A 26,945-nucleotide genomic window follows, 5' to 3' on the forward strand; every position below is an offset into this window, starting at 1 on the left:
GTAGTTTGATAAATGAAAAACCTTCCCTATTATTTTATGTACTGTAAAACGTTTTTGTGTGTGAAGAAGAAGAGACAGAATAATATTCTGAACACTGATAACTATACTAAAAACTAGAAGGATGTATTTTACTGACAACATCTGAATTCATATTTATAAAAATACATCCTGATTGCACGAATATTTTCAAACATGTAGTATTGGTTGTACAACTTAATAGTGCCTCAGCATTTAGGTCTGCAGGAAAGGGCAAGGACAGAGACATTACCCCAGTTTGTGTGGAATAGTCTACCTAGCTTTGAAGACTTGGTGATTGACATCCTGAAGTTGTGCAGATATTTATAGTCCTGGAGGAGCAGTCTGTTAGTTCTGTCAGTGGTTCCTTTAGCAGAGGAGGAATGAAAGGAATGTCTCCAGACTGTAATTATAGCTATTCTTAAGGAATGTTAGCAACACAGAGAAATCCTGTCCTGTGGGGGGGGAGGGGACAGATGTAGGATCTCTTGATTTCTTGTGTGAAACCAGGCTGCAGCCAATGACTCATCCTTAAGATAAAAGTTCTACCCCTCTACAAAAATGTAGACCCAAAGTGATGACTAAATATGCTCCTACATACTTCATATTCTATATTTTATGTCTATTATGTGCTGAGGATAGTCTTTTTAACTTAAATAGTTTAACTTTTGAGACTTTCTTACATGTGTACAGTATTTAAACCATATCCATCCAATCCTATGTGTTAAACTCTATACACACACATATACACACTGGTATTCTAATAAAGAAAACACAACAGAAAAGACATAGAATATATCATTTTGTAATGATAACTGAGATGAAATAAGGTATACTACAAAAGCCCCACATCTAATCTAGTCAAGGATGACAAAATAGGTTTATATATTGGGGATGTGAAACTGTGTTTTATTTGTGAAGAAAAAACAGATAGGGAAAGGGTAGTAGAGTGAACCCGTGTCATTCCACTAGGATCAGAGATCCTGTCAGTTCCTGAAGATGGTAGATTAAAGAGATGCTGAGTAGATAGATGGGGATGATGAAGGTAGATGATGGACACACAGATGACAGACAAGTGGAAGGATAAATGATAAAATGATGACAGATGACAGAGAGACGTGTGTGCATGCTTTATTCACTGACACATTTACGAGCAGTGACTAGCTGTAACAAAGGGGAAGACACCAGCTTAGGGGAAATGTAGTATCACCCATTCTAATGAAGCCTGAGGCTTTCAACAAATGCCAAAGACTATATATAGCTGCATGATTTTTCAATTGTGACAAATTATGCAGGATAAAGAGTGAGTCAAGAAAGTCTTTAAAACCCACTTTAGACAGGTTTTATGCTTGGATGTTAAGATTAGGCCTAGCTAGTTGTTTTCCAGCACCACGTGGACATCCATATAAACATATATGTACAAGCAACATTAAATGAACTCTTATTTGATTGCTATGTAACAATAGTTATTAAAAATAAGAGACCAGAAATTTGAGAAGGAGTAGAGAGACTCATACAGGAAAGGTTTAATATAGGAGGAGAGCAAAGCGATGTAACTATATTTCAATTTTTAAAATTAGGGAGAGCAGAGACTGATTCAACTTCAGTATAACATAAGTATTTCTTATATGTGACAATCTTGGGTTTGGCAATCAAATTTGCTTCTTTTCTCCTACAAGCCACTATGATATTTGGGGAATTCAAAAATTCCATGTCAGATGTTTGGAAAGGAGAGACATAAAAATCACAGCACATAAAGTACATCTCAAAGCAAGCACAAGAAGTACTTTCCAAGAGACTATAAATTTGTAAAATTTTCTGTTCAAACATTTATGGTCACACAATCTCATGTTATCAGTTATATCAAGACCACATGCTACTCCCCTGATACTGAAACCCTAGTGGAACTATGCATGACAGAATGGTGTGAGCATCCTTGCGCAATAACTAAGTAAGTAAAACATACGCAAAAATTATTTTCTTCAGTAAATTCTCAGTGTCAGAGTCACACCTCACTTCATCACCTTAGAGAAAAGGTAAGAATGCAAACGTATGATGGACTGTTTTTCGGTCTCAACTTGTCCAAATGAACACCCAAATTTAAAATCATGTCCTTACAGTAAGTTATACTTGAATAAAGAAGAGGAAAATCATATAATTCACAAAAAGTTGCATGGGGATATGCTCACACTCAACAGAATAATGCTCAGCTTCTCTAGCCTTGAGAAACAAACACTGATGGGGGATGGACTGGGAGTATGTTCAAGTCGGAAATCCATAGTGAGGGAGACATGAACAATGAGCACGGTTATCCCCATGTCTGCGTTGTAAAGGCGTATCCAGGGATCTCCATCGCCTACATGCCCTGCCAGAGACCGTGCCTGGAAACCATTGCCATCCTCTGTGCTTTCCAGTCCAAGAAAGGAAGACACTTCCATAGAACAAATTTGATATTCTTTTAGTTTTTAATCAATCATTACTGAAAATCATGACCCAATGCCTCCCCCAAAAAGATATGAAACACTTAATAAAGTTCACAGGGTAGTTTTACTGAAAAAGCAGCTTGGCCATTTTCCCAATTTTTTTCAGTGGGTTGAACACCCTGGGATCACGTTGGTATCTGATAGGCAAAATTAACCTGAAGAACTCATAACTAAATTATTTTAAACACTGTACCTGTAGTCTGCGCTTATCATACCTCTAGCTTAGAAACGTCACACTTGCTGTAAGGTGATTCTTTGAAGCCTTGACCAAAAACTCTCACTGTAACACAATTCTGCTTCTGAATGTCACAGAATCCGGCATTCTCAAGCTCTGTAATTTCAGGAGCTACGTCTTTAGAAAAGAGAATGACAATAAGCAGCACTTGCTTTGTGAATTGCAGTAAAAAACAATTCTGCATTATTATCTTGAAAGTCTAAATTAAAAGCATAGGTCAAATAACATTTCGAAATAATCTCAAAACATTATGTATAGTAATTAATTACTTAAACATTTAAGAATCTTGTTTTAAAGAACTTTTGTTAACCATCGAAAGAATAGAATTGACATGCTGATTACTCTTAAAACAAATTTCCCTATTTCAGTGATATTTGTTATCAATAAAAGGTGGAATTAATAAATTACTACTATCATAAAATAGACCTCTTTGTTTTGCCACATTGGTTTGAGAGAAATAGATGGATTGCAGGTAAAGTATGGTGCTGTAATAACATAGCTTAATTAGTGATGCAATATTTACATTTCAAAAATTATTTCAGTATTAGAAAAAATATCAAAGTGTGTATACACTCCTATTCCAGTATCACCCATATTTTTTGTTGTCTGATAACATACCTGTGAGTTTATTAGTCACTGGCAGGGAATACCTCTCCTAGCACTCAGAGTTCATTGGATTTCATGTGGCCTTTCCCTGACTGTGGCCTTAGGGAACACATCTCACCTGCCTCAGAGAGAGCTGCTTGTTAAAGCGAATGTGTGCATGGGAAAGAGCTCAGTCACCTGCCTAAGTCCTGGAAAAACCTAAGTGAATCTAACAGCTAGCCTTAGGGGACACATTGTAAGCATATGAGCTCAGAATTGTCAAAATCTTCATAAAAATTGTATTTATTCTTTCACATCTGCAACAAATGTCTATTGACTGATATATTTGCATACAGTATCATTACATGAAGTACAGGAATAAACCAAATGAAGTCCCTATATAACTTAAATTTTATTATAGAAGTACAGATATTGTTTAAAAAAGTAAAAAATAAAATGTATAAATTGCATTTTCAGTAATGTACAGAAATTTTATATTAACTGTATTATAGGAGAATTCAAAAATGAGGCTGTGTGAGGAAAAACTACTAGGAATTTTTTAAGTTAATACTGAGACAAAATAGCTCCCAAAATGGGCCGAAAGAAAGACAATTTTAAGAAAATTAGTATACGTAGTAGAACAACATAAAACAGTGCTTAAGACATACTAAATGATGAGGTCTAGGCAAAAGGTCATTCTCTGCAGACAGGAGCACCCACTGTGTACAAAGACCCTGCGCCTGGGTGGGCCTGGCGGTTTCAGGGAATCGCAACGGAGATGAAAGTAGTTCCTAAGAATCAAGAGCTGTCAGAAAGGCCATCAAATGGCAGTGTGCGGTGGAGCGGTGACAGGGGCATCTGCCTTGACTTTGAATAAGATGAACCACTTGGGGAAATCATTAAGATATCAACTGACATACTTTTCACTGTAGACTTAATAAACACCATGGAAAAGACACTTCCCTAATCAGATGCCAACTTCAATATCAAAGCATCAGAGCATTTGCCTACCATATGAGTCACTGCAGTCATAGGAACTGTAGCCCGGGAAACAGGCACAGCCCCAGTTCATACACTGGCCATGACCACTGCATAGATTGGGGCATTTGAACACTTGGAGAATGCCTGCTATTGACTTCCTGTGTTCTTCAGTGCCGTGTTTTCCTTCCTCTAGAATCCTTCTCTCACATTCATTCTCTAACAAGGCCACTCCTGCTTCTGCCCACCTCACGTCGTCCTTCAGCAGAATGTCATTCACGCACATGTCTATAGCACGGTTTAGTGTACTGCCAAGAAAGGGAAGACAGACCCTCCCGATGCTGGAGTTGACTAGAGTCTGCTGACAGAGAGCCAAGATGCTCAGTTCAGTGAGGCCCGAAGCTGTGGGCCACGAGGGCACAAATTCCTGCTGGCTGTCTTCACTGTGGTCCTCGGGGAAAAAGTAAGAAAACTCTTGCAGGTTGACTTGTCCGAAACTCTGGAAGTCGAACATGGGAAACAAGTCCTTCAAGTTTTGCCGTTTCCGTCTGTTTTGTGGATTGTTCCTGATCTCCCAGGCCTGTGTGTGCCTCTCATTACTGAAAAATTTCAATGGGTTTTGTGTCTCATTTTCAGGATGCTGCAAACGTAACTCCACTTTGGTTATGTTTGTATGGGCTTTTTCTTGGAGTAAGAAATTCAAATTATTTTCTTCTTCGGGTGCATGAGTGCTTATTTTTCTAATAAGAGCGTCTGTCTCGATATATTCAGAGGTAACATCTAGGCCTGGTATCAAGGAATAGAACTGGATGTCTGTGTGGTCTTTGCAGCTGGAAGCCATTTCTAAGTGAGAGCCGCTATCCAGATGCTGCAAGGCGGTACCCAAAAGGCAGCTACAGTAGGATAGTTTCGCCAGAAACTGCTGGGAAGCTGGACTTTTGTCAAACATGCTTCTTCCTGGTAAAAGCCTTCCAGATGAAAAACAGGATAGTTATTTGAACAAGAATATTTTCTCCACAAATATATTGTGGGAAAGGCAGAATGTTGAGGGACCACTGTTCAAACTTCATAGTAAACAATAATAAATGAATAATAAATAGTGTAATTCTCACCTCCATTCATTGATAAAAGCAAGATAATTGTTGGCATCATGATCAATTGTGATCCCGTTTTTGTCATGGAAGTCGTTTTCTGGGTTTTCATCGAAAGTGCCACAGAGCCCTAATGTGTTTCCATAGTCTAAACTAGGGGCCCTGAGTGTTATACTCATACCCCACACACTGAGGTCAGCACGGATGAACGCTCCAGAGGAGAACCAAACCTGAAGACAATGAAACGGACACTGGGATGGGAGATGCTGAACTCAGTGGGTTAAGATGTATATAAGATATAAGAGGGCTGGAGAGATGGCTCAGGGGTTAAGAGCACTGGCTGCTCTTACAAAGGTCCTGAGTTCAATTCCCAGCAACCATATGGTAAGGAAAAAAAGATAGAAGAAAGTTGTTTGCCCATACACACAAAGAATGGAACATTGATATTATTTTATGTGAAAACTTTCGTTTAATAATGCATTTCAAAACAATGCATTTCTATGATTTGCAGATTTTAAATTTGGTCACAATTTCAATTTTTTAAATTTTTATTTTCGTGTACATTTATGCTTGGCCAGCATGTATATCTGTGAGCACCATGTGGATGCCTGGTCCCTCACAGGCAAAATAGGGTGTCAGATCCTCTGAGACTGGACTTGTAGACAGTTGTGACCCACCATGTAGGGGTTGGGAGTTGAATCTGGGTCCTCTGGAAGAGCAGCCGGTGCTCTTGACTATGGAGCCCTCTCTCCAGAGCACATCATTGAAACAAATGGTTGGTGATTTCTTTAATAGTTTACATAAAATAATAATATTTTATTTGAATAAAGAAACAATATTTTATGTGAATAAAACAGTTAAAAGTAGTCAGGGTAAAGTTAACAAAGTCATATTTCGGAGGATAGGAATGTAGTAGAGAACAGCTCTGCCAAGTCATTCATTTACACTAATAAACATACTTGGCAGGAACCCAAGGCCTTGCAGCGAATCAATATTCTTTTGCTGCCTGTAAGCAAACAGAATCAACTGCTAAGTTACATAGGTTGCTGGGAAAGCGGCAACAGAGTAAGCAGAGACCAAATGGCCCTAAGAGCCAGTGCCATCTGGTCATGAACCACTGCTCCTAGGCTCAACAGTGTCCTTAGGGCAACCTGGAAAAAATAGCTGACAAAATGACTTTTCCTAAAAGCACTGAAGACACATAACCCGAGTTTCTTTTTCAGCTTATACACACTCCCTGTCCCCTGATAAAAATAATGGTGTGCACTCATTATGAAAATTTCTCTTCAAATATAAACAAACTCTCCTTTCCTACTCACTAAGATAGTCAAACTTATTCCAAACTCTGCATTTTGTATTTCTGCCTAACAATTAACAAATGTTCACTCCCTCATTTTCTTTACCATAATGTTTTCAGCTACGTGTCTCATTTGATTTAGCTTTCGTCCTATCTCCTCACAGGGAGAGACGCAGTGAGCAACACTGAAGTTGACCACATCCTTAACAACAAACTCCAAGATGGCATACACATAGAGTCCCTCAGAAAGACTGAAATTCCTTTTCATTGTCTCTACTCTTGACAATAGTATAGGAAAGGTAGTACTATTTATTTATTTAATTGCTGATGATATATGTTAATGTTCTGTTGATTTTTGTACGTTTAGGCCTATTTTCAGTGTCATTCCTCTGTCAATTATCTTTTTGTTTTTATTTATTTATTTCCTTGAGACTGAGTTTTGCTATGGAAACCAGATTCATCTTGAGTTCATTATTCTCTTACCTTGGCTTCCAAAGTGTTGGGATAAGAGGCATGTGCCACACCCGGTGCTTTGTGATGTTATTCAGTTTTATAAATGACTGATTTTATGTATATAAATATATATATGTATATATATAATACAAATGTTCTATATACTGTGCTACATATATAGCAAATGTTTTTCTGATTCCTGATTCGCATTTGGTTGTGAATGAGAGAATTCAGATAAATAATGCTTTGTTTGTAAGTTATTATTCGGTGTTATAAAATTATAACACATTTAAATTTTTATTTAAATTAAAATATAGTTACCAAGAATTTACTTTTTGAGAGATGAGAAGGTGAGCATGACCTTAAGATATAAATATCTTGCTCACTGGTCTGAAATAATATCATTGTAAATACTCGTGATAAAATATTTATAAAACAAAATTTGGGGCTTTCGCTGGTGATTTTCATGATTATTTCTTTCAAATATTTACCAGCTTCTGGAGTAGTAACAGACTCTATTCATCTGAAAACCTCTTAACTCTTCTTAAATATTGATTTTTAATTGTTATTTTTATGTTATATACATTTATCAGGCACTGCCAAATAGTTTTGTGAACTAATCCACAAAACTGTAACATTAATATGTTTTAAAGGGCCAATTTAGAACTTTTAAAGATGTGTTCCATTTTGAATAGCAGGTTAGAAAAGAAGCCTTTTTCCAATATCTGAGTCAATTTAAAGTCATTTTCTTTCCTTTTTCATATCAGTGAGCATAATATTCTCATATATCTTATATATATATATATGTATATATATACACGTATATACTGTATTTTAACCATACTCATCTGTTACCTTCTGTATGATGTTTTCTTCAACAAGCTAATATTAAAACATAACAGTGCCCCATTTATAAATGATAAAGAGAAAATTATTTTGAATATTAAACTTTGACCTCTGTTCACATACCGTGATTTTTCTTCCTAAATAAGATTCAGTTATTCTAATGTTGCTTGATGATGAATCTTGGCTCTTTACAAATAAATACTGTGGATATTCATGCAAGTGAGCACTGCACATATCAAAAGTCACTATGTCAGCTTCTTCTTTCGCAACAAAGCCACAGTTACATGACACAGGATACTGAAGACTCCCGCAGTCCCACTGGCGCACATGTATTTCAAAATCACGTGACGTACTCTTATAAAGTACAAATGTTCCAGTCCTGAAGTTATCATATACCCTAGTAGGAGGAAACGTCAACTACATTAACAATCAGGATGAAGTATGATATAAAGTATGATATAAATGTAATATGAAAAGGTTTTTAAATGTATGTATAAGTAGTCAATGTATTTTGATATGATACTAAGAAATTTGTATTTTCAGCACCTTTATGATTCTGTAGATTGATTTGTGTTCATGAATAACTCAAAGTGACCATATATACCTTCATTCTTTCCAACAACTTTTTTTTCTTTTTGCCCACCCATCAGGCTCTCTAATTAAAGGCAAACATGTTCACTGTGTATGCATGCAATTAACTTTTTTCTTACCAGAAGCATTTGTCAAATATGACCACTATTTAATGGCTTTTGATAATCAGACTCTTTTCATTAATCATGACCTCTACCTCCATTCTTTTCTACCTGTTTTAATTTTCTTCCTGGTATGTATTTGCTTCCAACACTGTTTTATTACTGTTGTTATTATTGATAGTTGTGCTTTTGTATTTTTTCTTCTATCCAAAGTTCATCCAGGGCAGAGAGAATTATTCTTCATTCACTTCCTAACTTCATTCACTGCCTAACCCTCGGCACTCAGAACATGCTTGTCACCTAAATCTTTTTCAACTAATATTATGGAATGAGCACACAGATTAAGTGCCTCACACTGTGCGTTCTTGAGGGTTCCTCACCGAGGCAGCTAACTCTCCAAGGACAGCCATGAAAGATTTCTGCATACGATATCTTTGCAGTGCTATTTTTAATAGAGGGTTTTACAACTCTTCACTCAGGAATCATTTTGCTGACATCTATCATAGTATGTTTAAAACATCTGTCAGCATGAAGAAAGTTTTTACTACAGAAGGAGTTGTCTTCTTCTTAAAAATACCTTAGCCTCATGAGTTCCTCATAAGAGTATCCCCAAATTCAAATTTTTCTATCCAGACAATAAAATCAGTATCATCTTGATCCCCTTTTCATAACTTTAGGCATTTTACTTAAATTCCAGAAATAACTGTAAAAAAATTTATGGTAAAAATTAATAAATACTTTTGTCATCAAGTAAGAGGAATTAGTATTAAGAAAAATAATTCAAAGATTATTCTGCTATTATTTAAACATACAGTACAGTAAATATTCTCAATGAAAACTGACACATTATCAAACACAAATAGACGGCCAAGCAAAAATGATTATAGATTACATAATTGTAAAAATCGTCATTACATCTGTGCAAATATCTAGTCTCACTGGTTGTCTGCATTATTCACCCAGGACTGAAGTTAAGGCAAAATTATTCAACATAAATACACTAACGTCTAGAAGTAAATCAGTGAATGTGTAAATCATAGACAAAGACAAAGAGGTGACAAAAGAGTGTGATATTTAAAACAAGGACAATGGCACTGGGTTTTGATTCTACTGCATGGACTGACTTTGTGGGAGCCTGGTTTGTTTGCATGCTCACATTTATAGACCTGGATGGAGAGGGGAGGACCTTGGACTTCCACGGGGCATGGAACCCTGACTGCTCTTAGGACTAGAGAGGGAAGGGGAGGTGGGAAGGGGGAGAGAAATGGGAGGTGGGAAGGAGGTGGAAAATTGTAAGTAATAAATAAATAAATAAATAAATAAATAGAAAAAAAAAGAAAATAAAGAATACAAAAGGAGAAAAAATAGAACATTACCTGCCATCAAAGGTAATTATGTGTGGGTCAGTAAATGAATAGCAGTATGCTGATGGGACGTCCTTGACTTTGATCTTCAGAAGAAAAATATGTTTAAAGGTTAACATTGATTATTGGCTAGTGATATGCAGCAAATTATTGAGCAAGTGCAATTAATAATAAATCAATTCTTTTATAAATTTCTAAAAGTGAAATTATTTTAAAAATAAAAATATCGAGTAATTTTAGAAGGTTTATTTATTTATTTAATCAGTCTGTGTATATATGCCAAGTCAGAATAGGTGACGACAGAGACCAGAAGGAGATGTCACAGGCAGTTGTTAGCTGCCCTGCATGGGGCTAGGAACCAAATTTGGGCCTGCTAGGAGAAAAGAGAGCCCTTGAGCCATCCCTTCAGCCCCACTCAACAATTAAAGCAAACATCGTGGCACAAACATATCTTTTAAAATTTTAAGTTACAAAGGTCATTTTTCTGATGAGTCACCTGGATGCTGTCTGGAATGTATTTTTCCCACAGGACATCCTCACTGACTATGGGTTCCACCATGATGTCTGTAACTCTGTCTCCATCCCGGGAAAAGTCTGTCACAGCAGTGTAGTACACAACAGCATGGCTACATATTCCATTGCTACAAGAAGAATTCTGGTGAAGGTCCACATGACAGGAAGATAATGCCAAATTTGAGCCCAGGTGTTCTTTACCTACTTAGGGAAAAAACATTTAATTTTTTTGCAGATATGTACAAATCAAATTCAGTTATTTGAGTAATAAGAAACATTAAGATTCAAATAATATTTTTAAATAATTTAACAAATATGTTGTAATGTTACTCTAAATTAAAATAAAGCTATTGAATTTGCTTAATCTTTACAGATGAATATTAGCTTTAAATATATTTAAACAAATATTTATAGTCACAACTATTTTCAATCAGCAACTAACATATGTGTATTAGATAAAATTCAAAAGCAATTAATAACATAGGCAGGATAAGTTAATAAACATGTTAGTACCGTGGTTTCATCAACATTAATTGTATACATCTTCTGATGTATAAATATGCATATTAGAAAGAGTATGATACCGATTTGTTGATCATGAATAATAATCTTATTCCTCTCATAGGTATCTAATATATTCAGAAACTCAAAATAATCCTGTGCTTAAGTAACAAAGAAAAAGGAAAAGAATGTTGAGAAGAGAACAGTAACAAAGAAAATGAAAACAGAACTTTAAAAAGAGAAATGGCAATCAGGCAGCGGTGGTGAACACTTTCAACTGCAGGACTCAGGAGAATTTTGTGAGTTTCAGGCCAGCCTGGTCTACAAAGCAAGTTCCAAGACAGACAGAGCTGTTACATAGAGAAACCCTCTCTCGACAAACAAAACAAACAAACAAAAGTTATAGTTAATTTGAATAATTTTTATTCTTTCTATAAACAAAAGAACAGAGTCCCAAAGTGGTATATATAAAGGAACAGGTTTTCAAATCCAACTCAGAACAGAAAAGACATCCTGAAGCTCAAGCAGAAATAAATCCTTAGCATTGTCTTTTCGCCCACATAGATTCTACAAGTATAAAATTACAGTGGTCACATAAAAATAAACTGTGCTCAATTCAAAATCCTGGGAAAAATGTTTCCCTTTTTATTTTCCTGGTAACATATTTTTCAGACACACATAAAAAACAGTGGAAACATCCAAATGCCTTAGCCAGCTCTCTGAGTGGAAGGTGGAATATGTCTCACTTAAGCACAGTCTATGACTTCACTTCCCAAGTTTATAGTGTAAGGGCCATTAACCATGATACCCATGAGATTAATCATTTAAATGGAAGAATATTAAGACCCAAGGTTCCACACAAAGTTTACACTTGGGAGAGAAGTGTGCAGAATTCATTGTGAGACCTGAATTTCATAAGCTTGAACTGTTGGAAAACTGAGCTAGTTGTCCGCATCTCTGAAAACAAAGCCAAGAGAACAAGTGGGAGGTAGAGGAGAAGGGAGATGAGCAATAAGGAAGAAGTACAGAAAGGAAAGATGACGGGTGATAACGAAGAGAAGGTGATTCAATAGTGTGCTTGAACCCAGGAAGAAAAATCATGAACCACATTGCCAATCAACTCGACCTTACATCAGATCGTTGTTACAATTAAGCTATTGCTTGATATAAGCATGGAACATTTTCTTATCTGAGCACAGCCCATAGACATACTATAAAGGAGAATGGGGATCAGTTAGTATTGGAAATGTAATAAATCGAATGGAACTCAGTGTGTGTTACCTTGTTCGATGGTTCTCAGTCTTAATGAGATTTTGCAACCTTGATCACTAAATTCAGAACAAACAATAGGAATTGTACTCTCTACCGTCAGCTGGTATTCCTTTCCATCTTCTGATATAGTGCTCAGTTCAGGTTTTAACTAATATGAGAAAAATACATGTGTCAGTGATGTTCAAATAGAACATATTCCTAAAGATCAATTTTGAAAACATTTTTTCTCAACAGATTCTCTTTCACTTAGTGAACTGTTAATAACCCAATTATTGAGTTCTATTTAACTAAATGCAGCCAATTAACATTAAACCAGTAACACACACACACACACACACACACACACACACACACACACATATACGAAACATTCAGTTACAATTGAGTTACATCCGGAGAGTTCCAGCACCACTCTGAATTTAGGCTGAATCACTTCCTCGATATAGGTTGGACAGCCTTGGGGCCAAGATGGATTCATGGACTCTGGAGAATGGAGGAAGAGAGACTTTGCTCCCCCCCCCCATTTCTTTGCTGATGCCTATTGACACAACCAGAGGAGAACCTGGTTATTCTCAAGGATTTACTGTCACCATTGAGATTTATGTACTACTTAATATATGAATCAAAATGGTGTTGTCACCAACAACATCTAACTCCTCAGCTTGTTTATGAGTTTTTGTCTTCTAAATTAGATTTCCTGTGATGTATTGATACAGTCTGAGTCATTCCTGTCGAGAGAATAGTCGTGTGTAGTAGTGGAGATCTTTTGTTATTGTTCTCACAGCCTCGAGTCCTAACTGTCTCTCCAAAGAATTGGTTTTTACTGTTATTTCTCTGATAATCTAATGAGAAACAGTGGCTTGTAACATGAAAAGGCCGGGCCTGCTTGTTTGTGGGTTTTTCTGTCCTCCCACCAGGTCCCCACAATTGTTTAGTCCCAGAGAAAATCACCCACACAGGACTCTGTAAGTTATAATGCTGATTGGTCCTTTAGGTCTGGTTTCTTACTGGCTAACTCTCTCATCTTCATTAACCCATTTTTTTTTTGATCTATTTTAGCCATGTGGCTCTGTACCTTTTTCAGTGGGGCAGATCACACCCTGCTGCTTTGATGGCCTGGGCAGGAGTGGGAGGAATCAGCTTCCTCCTCCCCAGAATTCTCCTGCTCTCCTTGCATCATTTCTACTTCCTGTCTGGTTTTCCCACCTACACCTCCTGACTGGCCAATCAGCGTTTATTTAAAACATGATTGACAGAATACAGACAATTCTCCCGCACCAGTGGCGAACCACTGACGTTGTTTAACTGTGTATACCAACGCAGAACAAAAGGCTCCTGTGTTCCCAGGGTCAGAGTTCTGCTTGCTCTCCCACCACTGGTTCATCTGACAATGTAACCCAGTCTTCTTGCACTCTACGCAAGTACACATAGACTTTAGCTCGACAAAAGCTTTTATCCTATCCCTGAGTCCTGTTCTCACAATTGGCCAATTTCCTATATTGTCTTTGAACAAGAAATGAATCCAATGCATCCTCAAATTCCATGAGTGAGATCCCACAGTGCTGCCCTCCAGCTTCCACCTCTTAACAGTGTTCAGTACTTTCCACTGACCGTGCTCTCCTGCCACTTCTTCTTACCTGTCGGAATCAGTCATCACTCTGATCCAGTGAGACCAGCAGCAACCAAAAGAATAATTATGTTGCTTAGTTAGCAGTTATGGCATAGCAAAAAGCCCAGAACTGTGAGTCATTTCTACTGAAGTTCAAGGTGCTAGCCCTTCAGCTGGTATCTGTCTTCAAGCAGGCACAATAACCAAACAGTGGCCTGCTTATAATATGTAACAGAGGATCTGGTAGAATGGCTTACGAAAATAGAGCCTTTAGCTTATTCTGACTTGAGGTATTTTTTTTTTACTTCCTCCTTCTCACAAGTCCATTAATTATGATGGCTTGACTTATGAAGTTTTGCCTTAACACAGTGTACAATTTTACATTCAGTAGAATTTATACTTTGATTTTTGTCTTTCCTGAAACTAGCAATGTTCTGCAGCATACTTTCTCATGATGCTAAAAGTATTAGCAACCATCTATAGCTCCCAGTCAGCCATGGTTCACCAAGGGTCAACATCCAATATTCCACAGTGTGCTCATTGCTAAGATATGATGCCAGGAACTTAAATGCATTGAATGATATTTGATTTGCACTATTTTCAATTTATGATGAGTTTACTGGGATATAAAGCCATCATAAGCCAAGGAACACCCCAAATTCAACCTATTTACATGTGTCTTCAAGCTTTGTTATATATGAGAATTATTCAGTTATTCTTTAAAAAAAATGCTGATAATTTAGTCCAGACTTTCTGATAAAGTTCAAGAACCGTCATGGAAAAATCACAGCAAATAATCTTTCTTATTCATACTTACTGCTACATACCTTAATTCCCGCAAAAAATCCCTGGCTTTCAACAGCTATGCTTTGTACGTCTGGTTTCTCCAATAAAAATATGGAAGCACTGCAGAATATCTATTAATACAGTTAAGAAAAATCTTTTAGTAGCGACATTATAAAGAAACATGAAGATTATTATCCTTAAATCCTTTATTAAATTGTTAGTAAATGATCAAATTGAGAAACAGGGGCTAGAGAGAGGGCCAACAGTTAAGATCACTTATTGTTCTTGTCAGGGGACTCAGGTTCTAATCTCAGCACTCACATGGTGATTCAGAGCTCTCAAATATTCCAGATTCAGAGGATCCAATAAACTTTCTGAACTGCATGGACATCAAACACACACATGGTATACACACGTCAGACAAAACACTCACACATAAGATAAAATGAAATAAATTAAATTAAAGGTGTAAAGAACCAAAACATTTCACATGTCTAAAATTTGAGAAAATATTGTCATAAGATATTAATTATTTGAACCTCAATATATAGTACAGTGTACTTTTTATTTCATATATATATACACATTAGAAAGTAGTTTAAATGGTATGAACATTGAAAAATTAAAACATTAATTTCCAATATATAAAAGATAATTTTAAAACTTGAAAGAGACATAGAGTTTTGAAGATTCATTGATAATAAGCAAGTTGTTTAAAAGATCTTCTCAGTCACCAAATGTACATTTTTGACACTTCTATCTGTTCCTAGAGTCACCACAATTGCCAAGCAGAAAAATACAAAAACCAGGAACCTACTGCTTTATAATTTGAGGACAAAAGAAGCCTTCAGCATTTAATGTAAAAATTCAATTCTGGCCTGAGTCAGTGATCTCCATGGGAGTAGAACCAAACCAGTAACCTCTGCCAGAGTAGGCCTTAGGCCAGAGTCAGCCACATCCACAGCAGCAGGTACAAGGCAGTGACTGCAGAGTGTGGAGGCCTGAACCAGAGACCTCTGCTGGAGCAGGCCCAAGCTAGGGACCACTGTAAGACCAGACCCTAGCCAGCAACCTCAGTGGAATGATGGAGGAAGGTTATCTGTCTATTGTGTTATTTTCATTGGTCAATAAAGAGACTGCCTTGGCCCCTTGATAGGACAGAAAATTAGGTAGGTGGAGTAAACAGAACAGAATGCTGGGGAAAAGGCTATGAGGCAGAAGCCATGGAGCCAGCCACCAGGTCAGACATGCTGAATCTTTTTGGGTAAGCCACCACCTCATGGTGCTACACAGATTATTAGAAATGGGTTAATATCAAGATATGAGAGTTAGTCAGTAACTAACTCTCTAGAGATAATGGGCCAGGCAGTGCTTAAATGAATACAATTTGTGTGTTGTTATTTCCGGGACTAAGCTAGCCGTGCCAGAGCCGGGTGAGGCGAAAAGCAGGCCTGCCCGCAGCCCCTCACTACCTTTGGAAGAAGGCCTAAGCAAGAGACCTTTGGAAGTAGGCCTGTACAACCTCTGGGATTACAGAGTGACCCTCAGTAGCACCAAGCCACCTCCAGGAATACCAAGTGACTTCCAAGGTGACTGAAATCGTGGCTCCAACTGCACCACAAGGAACAGCCATCTGAGCTTTGGCCTCACTGATACCTGGAAGACTGACCACCAGAGACACAGCCACAACTACACCAATCAGAGAAATGGGTGGGTAGACAAGGCAAGAACACACTCAACACCACAAAGAGCAACACAACCCCAACAAAAACGAATGGCTCTACAACAACAAAACTTGAGCGCCCCGATATAGATGAGGCAGAAGAAAATGACCTAAAAAAAACTATAGAAGAGTATTTGAAACCCTTAAAGAGGAAATGAAAAATTCCTTCAAAGAAATGGAAGAAAAGACAAACAAAAAAATTGGAAGAAATCAACAAATCCCTTCAAGAAAATACAATGAAACAGATGAAAGGAATGAATCAAAAGTTGGAAACCAAAATAGAGACAATAAAGAAAGAACAAACTGATGGAATTATGGAAACAAAGTTTATGAGAAAACAATCAGGAACCACAAATGCAAACATAAACAGCAGAATACAAGAGTAGGAAAGAGAATCTCAAGCACTGAAGATACAATAGAGGAAATAGACTCATTGGTCAAAGAAAACATTAAATCTAACAAAAGCTAAACACAAAATATCAGACAATCTGGAACATCATGAAAAGATCAAAACTAGGAATAATAAAAATAGAAAAAGGGGAAGTACAACTCAAAAGCACAGAAAATATATTCAAAAAATCATAGAAAAATACTATCTCAACCAAAAAAAAAAGAGATATACATATGAAGATACAAGAAACTTACAGAACACCAAATAGAGTGGGTCAAAAAAAAATGAAGTACCCTCACCACATAATCATCAAAATACTAAACCCACAGAAAACAGAAAGAATATTAAGAACGTCAAAGGAAAAGAGCCAAGTAGCATAAAAAAGCAGACCCATCAGAATTACACCGGCCTTCAAAACGGAAACAAGGAAAGTCAGAAGGTCCTGGTCAAGTGTTATGTGGATAATAAGAGACCATAGATGCCAGCCCAGACAGGCTATTATACTCAGCAAACCTTTTAGTCACCATAGATGGACAAAACAAGATATTACATGACACAATCAGATCCAACCAATACCTAGCCAAAAACCGAGCCCTACACAAAGTATAGAAGGAAAACTCCAAACCAAGGAAGTTAGCTACATCCACAAAAACACAGAAAATAGACGATCTTACAGCAGCAAATCTCAAATAATGCGAAACACACACACAATAACCTTACCAACAAAAAATATTAAGATAAAAGGAATGAGCAATCACTGGTTATTAATTTCTCTTAATAAAAATGGACTCATCTATAAAAAGATGCGGACAAACAGATTGGATCTGAAAACAGAATCCATCCTTCTGCTGCATACAAGAAACACACCTCAACCTCAAAGACAGATCTACCTCAAAGCAAGGGTGTAAGAAAATTTTTTTCCAGTCAAATGGACCTATGAAAAAAGCTGGTGTAGTTATCCTAATATCTCAAAATAGTCTTCAAACTAAAATCAATCAAAAGAGACAAAGAAGCACATTTCATAGTAGTCTTAATCCATCAAGAGGAAATCTCAATACTGAACGTCTATGCCCCAAATACAAAGTCACTCTCATATGTAAAAGAAACAGTACTAAAGCTTAAATCACACATTAAACCCCAGACACTAATAGTGGGAGACTTCAAGACCTCACTCTCACCACTAGACAGGTGTGCAAGATAGAAACTTAACAGAGAAATAAGGGAACTAACAGATGTTATAACTCAAATGGACTTAACAGACATCTATAGAACATTTCATCCAAACATAAAAGAATATACCTTCTTCTCAGCACCTCATGGAAACTTCTTAAAAACTGACCACATACTAGGTAATAAAGCAAACCTCAACCTCAACAGATACAAAAAAAAATGAAATAACGCTATGTATCTTATTGAATCAACATGACTCAAAATTAGAATTGAACAGCAATATTAATTTCAGAAAGCCCACAAACACATGGAAATTAAACAATGCTCACCTGAATCACCACTGGGTCAAGGAAAAAATAAAGTAAGAAATTAAAGACTTTCTAAAATTCAGTGAAATTTACCACACAACATACCCAAATTTATTGGACACAATGAAAGCGATATTAAGAGTAAAATTCACAACATTAAATATCTACCAAAAAAGCTGGAAAAATTCCACACTAGTGAGTTAACAGAACACCTGAAAACTCTAGAACAAAAGACACAAACTTCACCCAGAAGGACTAGAGAGCAGGAAATAACAAATTGAGAGCTGAAATAAACAAAATAGAAACAAAGAAAACAATACAAAGAATCAAAGATTCAAAGAAGACTCAGTTCTTCAAAAAAAATTAAGAAAATAAACAAAAATTCATCCAAACTAAGCAAAAGGCAGACAGAGAATATCGAAATTAACAAAATCAGTAATGAAAAGGGGGGCATAACAAGAAATGGGAGGAAATCCAGAGAATCATCAGGTCATATTTTGAAAGCCTGAACACCACAAAATTAGAAAAAATAAAGAAAAGGAACAAACCCAAACCACACAAAGACATTACTAAGAAAGAGAATTACAGGCCAATATCACTCATGAAGGTTGATGCAAAAATACTCAATAAATTTTTTGCAATCCGAATTCAAGAACACATAAGAAAAATTATCTACTATAACCAAATTGATTTATCCCATAGACGTAGGGATGGTTCAACATATAAATGTCTGTCAATGAAATCCACCATATAAATAAGCTAAAAAATAAATGAATAAAACCCACATCATCATCTTATTAGGTGCTGAAAAAGCCTTTGATAACACACAACACATCTTCATAATAAAGGTTTTGGAGAGAGCAGGAATACAAGAAGCATACCTAAACATAACAAAAGCAATATACAGCAAGCCAACAGCCAACATCAAACTAAATGGAGAGAAACTCAAAAGCAACTCCACTGACAAGGTTGTTCACTTTCTCCATTTCTATTCAATATAATACTTGTGGTTCTAGCTAGAGCAATAAGAAAACAAAAGGAGATCAAAGGGATACAAGTCAGAAAAGTAGAAGTCAAACTCTCACTGTTTGTTGATGATATGATAGTTTACATAAGTGATCCCAAAAATTCTACCAAGGAACTTCTACAACTCATAAACACCTTCCATAATGTAGCAGGATACAAGATTAACAAACAAAAAACAAACAAAATCAGTAGCTCCTTTACACAGATGATAAATGGGATGAGAAAGAAATTGGAGAAAAATCACCTTTCACACTAGCCACAAATAACATGAAATATCTTGGAGTAACAAGACAAAATGGCAGCCTACAGAATGTGAGAAGATCTTCACTACCCCACATTGGATAGAGGTCTAATTTCTAAAGTATACAAAGAGCTCAAGATATCCATCATCAAAAGAACAAATAATTCAATAAAAAAATGAGTTACACACCTAAACAGACAACTCTTAATAGATAAATCTAAAAAGGCTGAAAGACACTTAAGGAAATGCTCAACATCCTTAGCCATCAGAGAAATGCAAATCAAAACAACTCTGAGATTCCATCTTACACCTGTAAGAATGGCCAAGATCAAAAACACTGATGACAACTTATGCTGGAGAGGATATGAGGTACAGGGAACACTTCTGCACTGCTGGTGCGAGTGCAAACTGGAACAGCTGCTTGGGAAATTAGAAAACAACCTACCTCAAGAACCAGAAATACCATTTTTGTGTATATATCTAAAGGATGCTCAATCATAGCACAAGGACATGTCCTCAACTATGTTCATCGAAGCATTATTTGTAATTGCCAAAACCTGGAAACAACCTAAAAGCCCCTCAACCAAAGAATGGTTAAAGAAGATACAGTACATTTACACAATGGAGTACTACACAGCAGAAAAAATGACATCTTGAAATTTGCAGGCAAATGGATGGATCGCAAAAACATCATATTGAGAAAGGTAAACCAAACCCAGGAAGAAAAATATCATATGTACTCACTTAAAAGTGTACTTTAGACATAAATCAAAGAAAAGCAAGCCTACAAATCACAATCCCAGAGAACCTGGACAAAAAAGAACCCTAAGAGAGACATAAATGAATCTAGTCTACATGCGAAGTAGAAAAAGACAAGATCTCCTAAGTAAATACGGATTGTGGGGATCATCAGAGAAGGTAGAAGGGGAGGGGAGAAGAAGGGGAATGGATAAAAATATATAACTCAATAAAAACAATTTTAAATCATCCAATTCTGAAAATAAATATATTCGTGATAAGAATATACAAAGGTTTTGATCGTTTGTTTTACATACCTTATCTCCTAGTCTGAGATTTATGCCATCAAATTCTAAGAGGGAAAATGCCTGAAGAGTGCTCTCTTGTCTGAGTTCTTCTTTGATTTCGTGGGAAGAAAGCCTAGACCAGGCTATGAGGAATCCTACTGAGTTGTTCATGGGGGGAACATCAAAAGCACACCTACAGAACACCTGTGAGTCAACTAGCTCCACTGTCACCTTCGGACTGCCTGGAGGCGGAGGAGGTGATACTGTGGAGAGCCAGCCTGGTGGGAGGAAAGCACAGGGAGGAAGAAGTCAGGTATCCTGAAGAAAGAAAACAACCTTACTAAAAAGGGAACTGAAAATGATAATTAAACTGGTGTTAGCATTGAGATTTACTTTAAGAAGACAGGGAAGCAAATTTGGAGAAATGATTATTTTCTAGAAGGCAACAAAGGGAAAGGCTTGTGTTTAAACTATTATGCATATTGGCTGACAGCATGGTAACTTAACTCAAACTTAGGTTAATTGTGCAGAATCGTGCAAAGCCTGGATTGTGAGAAATGGTTCACATTCCTTACGCAATCACTTTTCTAAACTACAGAACAAATGAAATTTAGTCACTAGGCAGTATAACTTCTTATTTTAAAGATAACTATTTACCATAACAACAAATCAAATATGTATTTTACAATTTGCTCAATTCATCCTAACTTGGGTTTCATTGCATAGTGGTTATGCTGGCAGTGAATTTTGAAGTCCTAGACAACTCTCTGACTCTTACCATTTTTCTGAATTTTCTTCTAGGACCCATATGAATGGTTAACAATTTGTTTTATAATTCTAGGTATTTGCAAAGTTAAATTGAAGAATTTGGAAGAATTTTGTTTTGTTTTAGAAATAGAAAAATATCCTACTGATAAAATTTTGCTTGACACTTTAAAAATTATTCTGAAATTCACATTTTCTTATTATATCCATTATTATTTTGTGATAATTACAAAGTTGTCCTTCCAGATCTGCAGATTTTGGAAAGCTTGTGTTAAGTCCTTTCTATAGAGAAAACATAATTCAGATTCTTTCAAGCGTCATTTTGTTAGACACCATATCCCAATGACTAAGAGCAAATGATTCCTTTACAATTAACAAAATTAATAACAACAAATATGTTGAAGTCTCTTGAAGAAAGGTCTTTGTAGGTTAGCTCAGGTTGGCCTGAAGTTTGGTCCCTCTGTCTCAGCCTCCCAAATGTGGATATTAAAGTGGGCCCAGATACAAATATCTGTAATTCCTTAAGTGAAGTGACCATATTCACAGGGAGTTTTTCACTCATGTTGCTTTAAATTCTCTGCAGTTTTGAATAGCTTGTTTTTTTTCTAAGTAATTGCACAAAAGTTTTAAATATCACAATTTGAGAAAATAAGTAATTAAAAAAGTTAAGTAAATGAGCTTGTCTGTTGCTTTCTGAGATTCTGGATTTGGATCCAGGACTTGAAAGTCTCTGTATCACTCAGTACAGCTCCAGCACCAGCTGAAATGTATTTATTCAAAAAGGAAAAGAGTTTTATTTCTTTAATACTGATACCTAGTTAGGAGATGCCTAATATCCATAGTACATCAATAATCATATTATGTGCTTATTGTTACAATGATTAAGGGATACTGTTTTTTTCTGTACTATTAGAACCTAAAAACTAAAAGAAATAATAAAAATTTAAATCACAGGCTCTAATGAGGCAGAAACTTTGAGACAGCATGATTGTTTGATAGTAGATTTACTGGGAAAGATGCCTGCAAACCAATCTGCAACCAGAAGAGAACAGAGAATCAACCCAGAGCTATTAATTATAGTACCTAGATGAAAACTCCTAATGTAGGGAATCATATTTGTCTGTGGACACAATGAAATGACTACCTTTAGTTTGTTTGTTTTGAGGAGGGTTATTCTATGGAGTCAAAGCTGGACAGAAACTTACAACAATCCTCCTGCTTCAACTGTGGTTGAAGATGCACACCAGTATGCTGGCTTATTTACAGATTTTTAAATATATTTTTTCCATGTTATAAAAGAATATGAGGCAGTGGTTGGTGGGCTAGGCCTCTAATTCCAGCCCTTGGAAGGCAGAGGCCAGCAGACCTCTGTGAGTTCAAGCTCAGCCTGGTCTACAGAGTGAGGACCAGGACAGCCAGGGTTACACACAGGCTTTAATTAAAGACTTTAATTAAATGAGAGCCTGTCATGAAAACCACACACATATACAAAATAGTTTTAACTATTGTGTTTCACACGTCTTTTAATAGTTCTAGAAGGCAGATTTTTGAAATTAAAACAGTAAGTACATATACATTTTATGAAAATAAGTTTAATTGACAAATTTTCTTGTGAATGAATCTACCAATATTTCCAGTTGTTTTTAACTCTGTGCTTCTGCCAGCCTCAGGGATATGTTCTACACACATAATAAATAAGTTACTGTTATTGCTGATTTCTACCAGGCTGGTCGTGCTTGTATAATCCAAGATTAAATTAAAGCCACTAAACAAACATATTCACAGAAGTCACTGTCTTGTAACTACATTATATAAAAACCAAAGCCATACACACCAATACAGTCACCTCCAATTTCTATTTCTCCAGGGCTACATGTGTGTAACTTCACATCAGAAATAGCTGCAAAAGATTAAATTTTGTATATTTAATTAAATGACCATAAATGTCTAAATGCACATATATCCATGAACAGTTCTTAAGGAGAGTATGTTTTAACATGGACGTAGGATTTCCTAGTTGCTCTCTCTGGGATTTTTTTCATAAGGGTTTTTCTCCTTATCTTAAGGATAAGATCAAACAGAAATGATTGATGATCAGTGATTGTATTAAGTACCTCCTTTGGTGAGAAAGATATTTGATTAAATATCAAAGCACACTTATAATTTCAAAGTCTGGGGCTGCAGGAGTCTTTATTTCTTATTGAAACACAAAGTGACAAGTCACTTCACTTTGTAGGACAATTTGGCATTTTCATTTGATACTAAATATAGTCTTAACATAACGCAGATATTTCTTTTTCTGATAATTACCCAAAGGACTTTAGAGAGACTTCCTTGACAAAAATGAACATTGATATTTATAAAATTTTAGTCATAATTGTTCAGTTTATAGGTACTCTATGCAGACAATAATTCTGATTTATTGGCTTAGGAGATTTCTGTGACCTGGTCATGACTTTTTTTTTCCTCAAAATAGCCTCGTTTATTTGTGCAGTCTTAGTGGGAGCTTGCTATGTATCACAGACTGACCTCAAATTTATAAACCTCATGTGAACTGAGCCACCTATGTGCCAGGAAGATTGTTGAGCATTTTCACCTTACAGCTTCTATAATATTCTTGTATTTTTATGTCTGTGTTTGGTTGTTTTGATTAATAGTGGCTTCACAGGAGCTTAGATCTTCTAAGAACGAGTCTTCCTTCACCATTTATCCAGAATTTCTTGATGAAACTATTATTATTTCTACTTACTATGTTTGGAAAATTTCTTCTAAAAACAACCTGGTTCCTGGGTGATCCTTTTGAAATTGTATTGAACTAGAAATATAACTTCCTGAATAGGACTATAATTATTGGCTATTAATGGCTGTTACTGTGTACATATTTTAACTAACTTGTCAAGTTCCTCTTAAGATGTCAAAGTATTAAAATACTTGTTCATAATTACACTTTTCTTTGGGTTCTCATGTTACCTGTTGAATCTTTTTTCTGGAGTTCTTTTTCTATTTTTGTTTTTCTGGTTTTCTTCTTTATTTTTGAAAGTAGATCCTTTTCTCATACAATATATTCTGTTATACTTTTCCCTCTGTCTACTCTTCCCAGTTCTTTTCCACATTCCCCAATTCTCTGGATCCACTCCCTTTTTGTCTCTAATTAGAAAAGAACTAGCTTCTAAGAGATAAGAACCAAAGATGACAAAATAAAATAGAATAATGAAGAAAAAAACTGTCATATCAAAGTTGGACCCAGCAACCAATGAAGAAGAAAAGAGAACCAAGAGCATTCACAAAAGTGATAACCCCACTCAAGGGGTCTAACAATTAGGAGTCCCATAAAAATACAAAGCTAATAACTGTAATATATGCACAGAAGACCTGGTACAGACCTGTGTAGGCTCTGTGCTTGCTGCTCAGTCTCTGTGAGCTCATATGCACTTCGCTTAGTTGATTCAGAGTCTTGCTTTAGTTATATTGCTAATATTCTCTTCCTGCACCTCCCTACATGCATGTTCTTAGGGACTGAATCTATGTTTTTCAGCATGCTAATCATATGGCTGCTCTAAATGGCTGGTCTGCATGGCTGGTCCCAATGTGCTCTTTTCTAAACCAAAGTTATGGGTAGAGAATAATAACTTTCACTGAATTACTCAAAGAACTAGATTAAAGTCATTGAACTTTCTGTTGCGTATGTGAATATATTTAATAATTTCTATTCTGTTTATTTTTTCACCTTATTGTTCTGAGTCTCATTAGAAGCATGATTAATAAAATCTCAGGATCAGAAATTGCGGTTCAACCTGAAGATCCAAAAAGCAAAACAGCTAGCCATTGGCTCTTATCTCGAACTCAGTCTTAAATGGTGATCCTGCCACCTGGAATCTCAGAAGGAGAGTGTATCTGAGAGCTGTCCCTCCCCTCCCCTACCCCATCTTTGTTTTATATTCCTCTCTTGGACTGGGATCAAAGGTGTGCACCACTGGGATTACAGGCATGCATTGCCTGGTTGTTATAGCAACTAGGGTGGCTGCTGGGATTAAAGGTGTGTGTTACTATAACCTGGTCTGTAAAGTTGACTAGTGGGACTGGTTTACTCTCAGATATTCAGGCAATCTTTAATAAAATACATTTGAAATGATATTATACTCATTTATATTTATTTTAGTCTCAAGATGTTTAAATTGAGGTACTTAATTAGTAATTTTTATGATCAATGAATACCAATTTAAATTTATTTCATTTTTAAAAATATAGTGTTTTCTTGATTTATGACTCAGGATGAGGTATATCATGATAAATTTTCACATTCTCTTACAAAGTGTTGTGATCTGCTTGCTGGTCTGTCACCTGGATACGCAGTCCCTTTAAGAAACAAGCCCCGTCTTCTCTGAACCCCTCCCTTTCCACTGAGGGAAGTAGATATCTTGCCTCCTCCATCTTATGCTTTCTCTCTCTTTCCATCTCTCTTCTGAAGAGGTTAACCACTGTCTCTTCCTCTCTACCCCATCCCTTTCTCTTTACCTCTAACCCTCTCTCTCTCTTCTCCCTCCTTTCTCTCTCTCCCTCTCTCTCTCTGTCTCTCTCTCCTCTTCTGCTTTCTCCCCTTTCCCCTTTCCCTTTTCCCTCCATAACTCACTAAATAAACTTGCCTCTCTGCATCATGTAGCTGTCTGTCTCTCAACCTATACGGTCTCCCACCAACCAAGGTGACCCTTTCAGCTTCTTTCTAATTTCTACCAGTAAACAGGACTACTGGTGCCCCCCCACCAGCATCTCAGTTATCTGTTCATTGTATCTCATTCCAGACTATAAAAGCAGTAAGTCTCATGGTTTAAATTGGTATGTACTTTCAAGTCTCTTACAAAAATTACTGTATATGCAATACAATCCTGCTTCAAAATATATTAATCTGTTCTCTAGTATTGTCAGTTCTACTGTTAAGCTTCTATTACAAGCAGTTTTTCTTCTTTCTGTCTTTTACAAGTGTATTAAATTGAGAGCCAGTACAGACAAGCTCAGACCCAGCTCTCCAGGCAGATTCTAAGCTGTAGTTAAACCCAAGTAAACTAACCTTATATCTCAGGAATAAAGAAGGATTGTGTTTCTATGTCAAACAAAAGTCTAAAGATTTGAATAACGGTCCAGTTCCTTTATGGAGATAACACTAGAATCCACCCAAGGAGTGGTTTGCCTACCTCTTGCTTTGGTCAAGAGTCTAGCAAGAGAATGTTTAATTATAGGTATAGCCTGTGACCTTCAATTGGTATGTTCATTTCCTTGTATCATGTTAATGCAGTTTTTTGTCCTACTCCTATTTGGGAGGGTCAGGTGTATTTAAAGTAATTGGAAGGGTGAATTCCAGTACTCACTGGAATTTCTTCCCGATACTATCCTATATGCTTCTCCATTTTATTATTTTCTTTCATGTCTTCATATCCTTTACTAAAATTTTCTAAATCCCCATGCTTCTACCCTGGCAAGAGGTATTTTTGTCAAGGCTGGTCCGCGACATGCAGGTACCCTCATCCCTGATTGGAAGTTCTACTACAGAGCTATAGTAATAAAAACTGCATGGTATTGGC

The 26,945-nt window shown here is 36.4% G+C and overlaps 1 protein-coding gene across 1 annotated transcript in view; it reads right to left on the minus strand.

Annotated features, from left to right (window-relative positions):
• The window catches only part of Vwde (von Willebrand factor D and EGF domains), an 84,847-nt gene that overhangs the window by 46,360 nt on the left and 11,542 nt on the right, over window positions 1-26,945 (minus strand). The window contains exons 4-13 of the mRNA XM_087901628.1: window positions 23,204-23,269; window positions 20,635-20,882; window positions 14,762-14,851; window positions 12,335-12,473; window positions 10,536-10,753; window positions 10,052-10,125; window positions 8,107-8,380; window positions 5,409-5,617; window positions 4,330-5,264; window positions 2,714-2,850 (exon numbers count right to left, since the gene is read on the minus strand). Of these exons, the coding sequence (XP_087757754.1) occupies window positions 2,714-2,850; window positions 4,330-5,264; window positions 5,409-5,617; window positions 8,107-8,380; window positions 10,052-10,125; window positions 10,536-10,753; window positions 12,335-12,473; window positions 14,762-14,851; window positions 20,635-20,882; window positions 23,204-23,269 (2,390 nt within the window). The remainder of the gene's footprint in view (window positions 1-2,713; window positions 2,851-4,329; window positions 5,265-5,408; window positions 5,618-8,106; window positions 8,381-10,051; window positions 10,126-10,535; window positions 10,754-12,334; window positions 12,474-14,761; window positions 14,852-20,634; window positions 20,883-23,203; window positions 23,270-26,945) is intronic.

Source organism: Myodes glareolus, chromosome 25 (genome assembly GCF_982192425.1).
Source record: "Myodes glareolus chromosome 25, mMyoGla1.1, whole genome shotgun sequence".
In the NCBI taxonomy this organism is placed as follows: Eukaryota; Metazoa; Chordata; class Mammalia; order Rodentia; family Cricetidae; genus Myodes; species Myodes glareolus.